The 9,359-nt window shown below is 44.3% G+C and overlaps 1 protein-coding gene across 1 annotated transcript in view; it reads right to left on the bottom strand.

The window, feature by feature from the left end:
* The window catches only part of celf5a (cugbp, Elav-like family member 5a), a gene marked incomplete at its 3' end in the record, with an annotated part of 164,931 nt that extends 155,866 nt beyond the window's left edge, over positions 1-9,065 (bottom strand). Inside the window, exon 1 of the mRNA XM_080832380.1 lies at positions 8,671-9,065. Coding sequence (XP_080688506.1) covers positions 8,671-9,034 — 364 coding nt within the window. The 5' untranslated portion in view covers positions 9,035-9,065. The remainder of the gene's footprint in view (positions 1-8,670) is intronic.
* Between the last annotated feature and the right edge of the window lie 294 nt (positions 9,066-9,359).

The raw sequence follows: 9,359 nt of genomic DNA on the forward strand, positions 1-9,359 counted from the left end.
TCACTTTCTGTCTCTTGCCCGGTGTCTCTCCTCGGGACTCTGCCACTTCGAACACAATTAGCATCCTTCCCCCCGCTGTCCATACACGCAGAATACTTTGTTTTTCCAATTAAGCCCATCTCGAATTGGATTCAACCATGCTACACACAGAGTAAATTAGTAAACGCAATAATATTAGTGCGCGAAGAAAGACACAATCTCATTTCGGGAAAAAAAAAACAGTTTCTGCCCTCTTTAATGTACAGCTGAATGTGCATTTGCAACCCACAGGCAATCGCTGTAACAGGCTCATAATTGGAATCCAAACACGTACAAATTGCCGGCACTCTGTTGCATACCAAGTGAAGAAATGTGAGCATGATGAAATTGTTTGAAACACGACAAAAAGGGAACTGTAACAAGACCCTGCTGACACAGCAGCCGGCGAACCAGTGTAAGGAAATGATCTGCCGCATCGCTTGATACAAATCTAACAGCGCTACATCTTATGGGCTTAGACTTTGTGCAGAGCTTCCCTCCACTCTCACTCTTGCCTTCACCCAATACACACTCAGTGTCCCCCCCCTCCACAATCTCCCTACCCCTGTCTTCTTCTGCACATTCTGTTTTCCCTAACAAGCCACCACAGTGCAGACAAACAGCCCTGCAGAGCAGACCGCCACAGAGAGCCCAAGCTGGGCAGCACAGGGGATGGAGGAAAAGCACTGGGGTGGGAAGGCAGCTCAGACAGAAGCTGACTCCTGGGCGGATACGGCCCTGATCTGGCCCCGATCTGGTCCCCTCTGGATCCGTTAAGCTGCTATGTGGGAGTAATTAAGGAGCACAAATTGAGGGTGCCGCTCTCGCTACCTGTGACAGCGGCCATTTGCTGGCTTATTTACTGCAGACAGGGACCTCCATCGCTGGCGCTACGGAAACAGTGTGTCTGCTCCGCCACCTTTGGCCCTGATCTGTGAAGTGTGGGTAATTCCCTCTAAGTGTAGAGGTCTTGTGGATAAATCCATGACTATGCCCCCCACTTTCTCCCCCCACCATCTCTCTCTCTCTCTCTCTCTCTCACTCTCTCTGCTTCCTTTCTCCTCGCCTCAGCACTTAATACAAAGAGCCTTACCTCCAGCTCTCCCCTCTCTCTGTCATCCCCTCCTCCTTTCACCTCCTGTCACCACACCCTCTTGTGCCATCTTCTCCCTCCATCTCTCTCTCTCTCTTTCTCTCCATCTCTCAGAGGAGCCTTGCCTGCAATGAAAAAGTGTGAACTTCCCCTTCGCCACGGCATGTGCTAACCCCCCACCCCCACCCCCGAACGATCCCAACAAAAAGTGTGAAGGTAGCAGGAAGCAGAGCCAGGGAGATGGCTGGCACAGGGCCTGCCTACCACACTCGCACTTCATTTTCACCCGGCAGAAAATGTCATCTGCGAGGGGCTAGATTACCTGCCTACCTCATTTAACGGTGTGGAGGCTGGGGGAGAGAAATTGCAGGCTTTTCCGACGCTTTAAGCCCAAATGCACATCATCAGCAGGCCACGACACAATGTGTTTAATAGCTGAATCTGTGCCAGGCGCCTGCCTCGTGTTAGGCCTACCTAGATGGACACGAGGCATAATCAAAGCAGTCTCCGAGCAGTCCTTACCGCTCTTAATCACTCCCACTTCCCACACCAAGTCCCAAAACACAGATTTATTCAGACATAACAAATAAAGAAAAAGAAAACACCAAAATGGGTGCTCAGAAACCGGGAATGGGTACCCTCACCACATAGCGCTCTCACTCATTGTTCCAACAACAATATTTTTTCCTTCCCCAACCTAATTACCTTGTAATGAGTCTTGTAATATAAGCAGTACTCTAGCGTAACCTGTAAACCTTAATTAAGTCAGGCACCTTTAAGCCAGCCCAACCTCCATCCCACGAGCTGAGCCTTTAAGTCTGAGTCACCGGGACTGAAGTGTAGCTAAGTGTGGTTCTCTCGACCTCCACTTGTCCCACTGCTGGCTGCACTACAGACTGCCTTGATTGATTCTCCACTATCCACCTATAGACTACCTCTGGGAACGAGGAAAACAGATCTATACGGGAACACGCTTTCCGGGATAAATGGCCTGTGACGACCCAACAGGAAGTTCCACATTGAAATGATCCACCAAATGAGCTTGGAAGCGCATGATCACAAATGTGAGTGTGACAAATGTGCTTGGGAATAATGACTCGATCAAAATTACTTCCTATGGAATGATAATTCATCGTGGCTTTAAGGGCCCTATAGGTGGGAGCCTTTTCCAGAGGTTTGTTCAGACCTCAGTCATGGATGACGCTTATTGAAAGAGGGCCTCGGTTTAGATTTTCATCAGTTTAGGGACAATGGGAGAAAATATCTGTCCCCTGCCACTCCTTCACACGGATGGTTAAGGATTTATGTAAAAATCAATGTGAAGCTCACTTAGACAGCCATTAAGACACTGTAAGTAGGCCAGTTTCTTTTCTTCTTTAAGAGAAATAAAAGAAGAATTACAAGACCAGTGAAACATGAACATATTTTTTTCTTTTCTGGCACAGTCAGTCATTAATTGGGCAAACAATATTCTGGACTTGTCAAAGCACATTAGCCCCTATAAATATCCCAAATCCTCATCTGGCTAATCGGAATAGTCAGTTAAGCTTGTACAATCACTAACTTGTCTAATTGGAGAAATGTGAGTAAAACTCCATTTAAGAACACAGACTTCACAGCAGGGCCTTCAGCAGTTGGCTGTGTCTGGGAGAAAATGACGTGAAAGGATAGCAAAATTACTTCCTTCTCCTTTTTTTACTTTTTCTTTTTTCAACCTTGTCTATTTCCATGTGCTGCCCAAATCTATGTGCGATAACACATCTGCACTACTTACCAGCCAATCAGAATGGCAGGAGGGCAGCGAAGCCTTATCGTGTGCGGAGGAGCGTTTAGTGCCTGACTTCACGTTCCATAGGCTGGCATGGACGGAGGAGGAGGAGGCAGAACAAAGGGTGGCAGAGGAGAAGTTCCCACTGTGGGTGACAGCTGCTCGCGCCCTCCCTCCCTCCAGCTCCCCAGCGCAGAAGCTTCTTTGGGGGGAGGGGGGGGGGGGGGGGGGGGGTTCTGGGGGTGCTGGCAGGCAATCAGTGATGTCATGCCAGCAGAGTAGCGATGGCAGCTTAACCTATTTTCGGAAATACCACAGATTTCTATTTATAACCGCACTGAGCAGCGCACACTTCCTCGCATCCCTGATGGATCCCACACACACTCACTCCCATTTTTCTTCATCGCGTTTTCCTCCCTCTCTCTCTCTCACCCCTCACGTTCCCTTGTCACAACGCATCGTAATCATCGCCATTAATGGACTCCACGTGAATATTACACGTTAGAGACGGCAACGTTGCAAAACAGCAGGGCCAGGGGTGTAGCTAGCGTTGCCAACGTTGTTGAAGTAGACCTGCCTGCCACCCCCGCGAACCCCTATTTCATTCCTTTACGGCTCTGTGGGGGTGATTATGTTATACATCTACCAGACTTGCCTTCTTGCAAGCTAAACCCCCACCACCAACCCCACTGCACGTGAACATCCCTTTGTTTTTCCCTTCGAGCACCTCCAGATTAAGGCGACCATTTGTTTCAGCACCTCTGACAGTCTCACGTCATCCCTGGCGCTCTGCTCATCCACTGTGCCTGCCTGCCTGCCCGTGTGTCTGTCTGTCATTTCTCTCCTGTCCACTCGGTTTTCGCTGCACGCTCGGTAGCCACCGAGTCCGCCACTGACAAGCCCTCCTGAATCACACAATAGACACACACTCTCAAGCTTCACTCTGCATCTGTCATGGGAGCTCTTCCTTTTTGCATTTCTCAAATGAAAAACTTAACAAGGCTCCACTGATTCCCTGATCTTTTTTCTGCACAATGAGAATAGGGGTTGTGTCTTATTCTAAACAGAACAACAAGTCCACGGTTGAAAACAAAACGGGTTATCTTATTATTTTGTGCTGCTTTTATCATCGAGGCATTCTCGCATGACTTCCCCTCGACCGTTCCAAAATAGAGAGGGATTACTGCAAACATTACAATAAAATCTCCTCGCTATTGTTATTTCATTGGCTCTCCTCAAAATGAATTTCTGCCCAGCCGACCTCAAACACAACATTAAGAGAGAGTATTTCTCAAGGCACCGTCGAAACCCCTCCCAAGCCTTTATATTCCTCTTGTCTCTCTACCGCTTTTGTTCTGCAGTCTCCCATCAGGTGAAAGCATTATCTCTAAGATCTCGAGAAAATGACTCGTATTCACACAAGGACAACTTCAGGGGGAATAACTACGATCACTCTTAACGAACACGACAATCAAAAGATTGTTCAACGACTTGTCTTTATGTTGTCTGCAATCCTAGATAATCCATATTCACCAAACCAGCAGAGAACACTAAACCCATATCAACATTGCAGATTGTAGAGTATTGAGTTGAATTCGGTCCTTTTGTTTTTGCTTTTTAAAACGGTTTAGACTTAGGACAGTTCGTTTCCTCTGAAGACCAGGCATGCTGTATGGTTGTTGTATTGTGCAGGACCAAAAGCACCTCTGACTGGGCTGCGTTTTAGCCATGTTAACATGTCCCTGACCATGGTCCTGAAACGGGCAATGTGGCCACAGCTGCCTACTGCCTACATTTTCACAGAATCTGACAACACACTGCGATGACTGGCCCAAGCAACACAATGAAGTCCAGCCATCTTGCCACAAACAAACATCTACTTGTACCCTAGGTATTTTTTCCTATTAATGGTCAAAGGGATCAGGCAAATGTTTTCAAACAAAAGACTTCAGACAAAAGATAAAGAGTTATTGATGATTTCCCCCAACAAATAAAGATTTGGATACAATAATAATATGTTAAAATATACCATCTACCGAAATACACACAAATCTGAGTGGATATATTAAACCCTGAATTTCACAAATGTGATCATCCAAACTGTATATCAGTAAATCAAGAATATCAGTTCTGCAAAAATCTCTGTGGTGAGACAAAAACTGCAAGACAAAGAACAAAAGAGCTACAAAAATATCAATTTAAGACTACTTTCAAACATCACCCAGAATACAGGAACAGCAACACATGTATTTTGCATTCAGGAGAGGCCTGGCTGCAGAAGCCCATCAGTGTCATGGTGTTAATATGAGCATACTCTCTAGGCCATATTAGTAAAAGGTTACTAACTAACCCTCTGTCTTAAGTAATAGCAAGAACACTTCTTAATGGATTTCAATGGCCTCAGAAAATCCATCAGTCAAAAAAAAATTAAAAGTAAGAGAAAAAAAACTTGGCATTTGAAGTCTTAAAACCTTGTTTAGCGTGTTTTTGAGTTCACTGTCGGAATTAAAACAAGTCCCCCCACAGCAAAGATACCCAGAGCCGAAATTAGCTCATCTTGAAGTCCAGGCCCATAGCTCCTGTCAGAAGCTGGTGAAGTGCTGCATCTTTTATGAGGAAACCCTGTTGCTTATTACAATATTTACAGACATTCTGCTGTTCTGGTGAATTGAGGTTTATTATTACATTCTAAGGGTCTGGTGGCCTAACAGTCCAGACAGGAGGCGATATCACTTTATCTGCATAAATCATAGGCTGTGTTTGTAACAGCAGGCCCATTGAAAAAAGAATGGGAATTGCAGGAGAAGAAGCTGGTGTCTGTGTAATGTACTGATTATTTTTTCGTTTGCTAAACAAGAGAGACCAAATGAGAGGAGACAAAAACAAAGTGTGGTCATTTTTCCGTCCATTTGGCTTATTTATCACTCTCAGAGATTTCACTTTCGCTCCGAATGTGAATTTGTCACACAGTGATACTAAATGTTGAATGTCATCTGAAATGCATTCAGTGCCCTGTTCCTGCGGCTCCCGGACTGGCAGCCCCGGCAGTGCTATCTGCACTGTATAAATGTGAACTTTGCATAATTTGTCAGATCTGAGGAAGAGAAGGTCACAGATTAGTTTGGTCTTCACACTGTGCGCCGCGCGAGCAGCTTTGAACCTCATCTGGCTCGTTTGATTTCTGTGGGCCTGTAGCCCATAGTAATGCTACACTGTCGTGTGTTCTAGCCTCCCTCCAAATGCATAGGCGCCCCAGTGCACAGCGTATGGTATAAAAAATAAAACTGGCATTAATATTTCATTAGATTATTCCTGTGATTTAATGTGTGTCTTGCCTTTGCCGGTTCTTTGGCAATATCTCTAGTCCACTTATAAATGCATTAACACAATGATCCCCCGGACACTGGCTTCGTATTGATACGCCAGTGAAGAGACGGATTATGAGAGCAGTCATGGTTGTGCTGCTCACCCAACCTGCTGAATCATAACCAAAACGATCCTGTGTGTATGTGTGTGTGCAATAGAGTGTGTGTTTAACTGTGAAATGTTGTGGATTCAAATGAAGTAGTAAATTGTTTATGAGTCTTAAATTCAGTCTACATAATTTGGCTGTTTTCCTCTAACCACCAATCTAGCCTCCTGAGCAAATGCAAATTCAAGAGTATGAAACCCAAATAAGTCCATGTGAAAAAAAGCTGGGCAAAAGAGAGGAAATCAAGAAGAAAAAAATTATTTGTCTTCATGCCACCATCGCATCCCTGCACATATTGAAGTGGCGGAGAATATCAATCCTCTGTAGAAAAAGGTATGAAACAACAAACAAGGCTCTCTCAGAAGATTTACTGTGACTGACAATCGGCATATGTATGTATATGCAGTTTTTTCTGATGACCTACGAGGCTGTTATGCTTCCTTTCATTACCAAGGGATACACCGTAACTGATTTAATGTGTTTGTATGCTCTATTCAGATATGCTCTCTTATGAAAATACAGCTTTACTTTAACCTTGTATGTGTTTGCACAAACAGGCAACTCTATCCTATGACGCAGATGACAAAAAAACAGATTACTTCTATACTTAGATCACCTATTACCAACTTCACCTTGGAGTTGACTCATTTTAACTGTGGAGCTTCCCAGTGGGCCGCACACAACACGGTATACATTGTGGTGTTTTTCAACAAACTGAGTGTTACCAAACCAAATCAAACTATAACAAGCACTACATATCACAGGCCAGCACAGACTGATTTACTATTAAGCTCTAATTCCAGACCAGAAGAAGGTCCCCAGCCTAACAGTGAGAACTGATCGCATATCAAAACACTAGTACAGGATCTGGTCACAATTACACCTTGTGCTAATTTTGACATCTATTTTGACATGTGTTGTAGAACAAATGTCCTGACTTATTGTGCCAATTCAAGAGCCTACTCAACTCTCCTGGATACCCTGTTGACTATTACTCTAAATATCTAATTTAAATCACGAAGAAAAAACTATCAAACCTCTGTTAAAACAGCTAGCCAGCTTGAGCTAGACCACTCTTCAATATAAGAACCAACAGGATGAAATGAGCATTTTCACGATAGATTTTAAAAATGATAATAACTTTTGGTTCATGGTTTTATGTCCTATGTTATTTCCCTTAATGGAAATGATAGCTAAGGATAGTTCGGAGAATAAACAAGTAAGGTATTTTGTGTTTTCAGCCTGTTTAGAGCCAAGTTGGAAATCGAGGCCTACATTTCCTCGCAGATTGGGATAGAACCCACATCAGTTACCAAAAATCTAATTGACTAAGTTTTTAAGGTCACAGGTGTATTGTCTTTATCTAATAAGGCTCCAACAGTCCCTGGATGTAGGCCTACCCTCCTCAACTGAACGCCGTAACAGATTCCACCATGACATAATAAGTAGGTTTAATATGCATGTTTTTTGTAAGCATATTTAAACTATCTGATATGTTATTTGTATAACGTGAGTTTTCATTTTTACGTATTCACATCAAATGCATGGCATCGTTATTTCCCAAGCCTGTAATATATTTAAATCGTGCTCTGTTTTAGAGACAATCTGTACAAGCAGCGTGAGTAAGTAGCGTTCGGCTCACGGCTTTCAGCTTCACATGCTGTGATGTTTCTGTGTAAAGAAAGCAACGGGATAAATAAATGATGCATCCCCTACGAAAAAGATGGGACGTTCGAGGGGGAGAATCTTTAAAAATGCATCCCCTAACCGCCTTTTCTCCAATGCTGGAACAGCGAAATAAAAATAGGCTAACCATAAATCGCATATTGTTATTTTGCACGACTGTACGTCGTTGCACGTCAGTGCCATCAAATGTCGGAGAACACTCCCCAGAACATGTTACAATCTATACAAATACACAACATTTGTACATGAAAAATATGTCCAGTAAGCTACGGAAAACCAAGTATACACCAACAAACTACGCTATCTGCTAATGCTTTTATTTCCTAAAATGTCAACGTACGACTAATCGGACTACTAATTTTCGCTTCGCCAAAGAAAAGTGAAATTTAAGCAACACTGGTTATTTGGCATGCCCGTCTTGCCAAAATGGCATGTAGGCTACGCTGTTTTTTAACCCCTATTACCTTACTTGGATAATTGTTTACACCAACCAGTCCGACATTTAAACATATAATTCAGCTTCTGAATGTACACAACAAATGTGGCAGACAAATAATAAGATTGCACTCGTTGCCATAAAGCTAATTAAATGAGGCCAGACTATTTAGCCATGAAGGGGGGTCCACTCGTTACCTTTGTGCATGCCGGTGTAACGGTCCTTCAGAACTGTCAGTTCGTGGATTTTCCCAAACTGTTCGAACAGAGGTTTCAGGTCTTTTTCCTCTAGGTTCCGTGGTATTTGCCCGATAAACAGCTTTATGGCATCTTGGTCTTTCATGGTGCCGCTCTCCGGATGAATGGAGATGGATTCTGACCCGTTCATGGGTTTAGAAAATGGGGTGTGAGGGTACTGGTGCTGGTGCGGGATGAGTAGTAGTGGAGGCTGGGTCGGTGGTGCCCCCGGTCCGGTCAGAAACAGGCTGGTGTGAGCGGGATGGGGCTGGTGAGGATGCTGCTGCTGCTGCCTTCTGGTTTCAGTCGGAGTGAATCTGGCCATTCTGAGCTGCTGGGAGAAGACTGGATAATAATAATAACACACACACACACACACACACTGTGAGAGAGCAAGCACTCAGCTGGAAAGCCAGGCTCACTTTCTAGCCGAAACTCACCATACAAGCACACACACAGATACACACACACACACACACACACACACACACACACACACACACACACACACACACACACTACACACCTACACACACTCACACAATAAAAGAAAGGGGGGGTGTGTGGGGTGGGGAAGATGGAACAGAAACGCTCCGTTTGCTGCTCTGGTGCGACACCAACTGGCGTTAAAGTGGTGAGAAAAAATGTTT

Source organism: Sprattus sprattus (genome assembly GCF_963457725.1).
Source record: "Sprattus sprattus genome assembly, chromosome: 2".
Classification (NCBI taxonomy): Eukaryota; Metazoa; Chordata; class Actinopteri; order Clupeiformes; family Clupeidae; genus Sprattus; species Sprattus sprattus.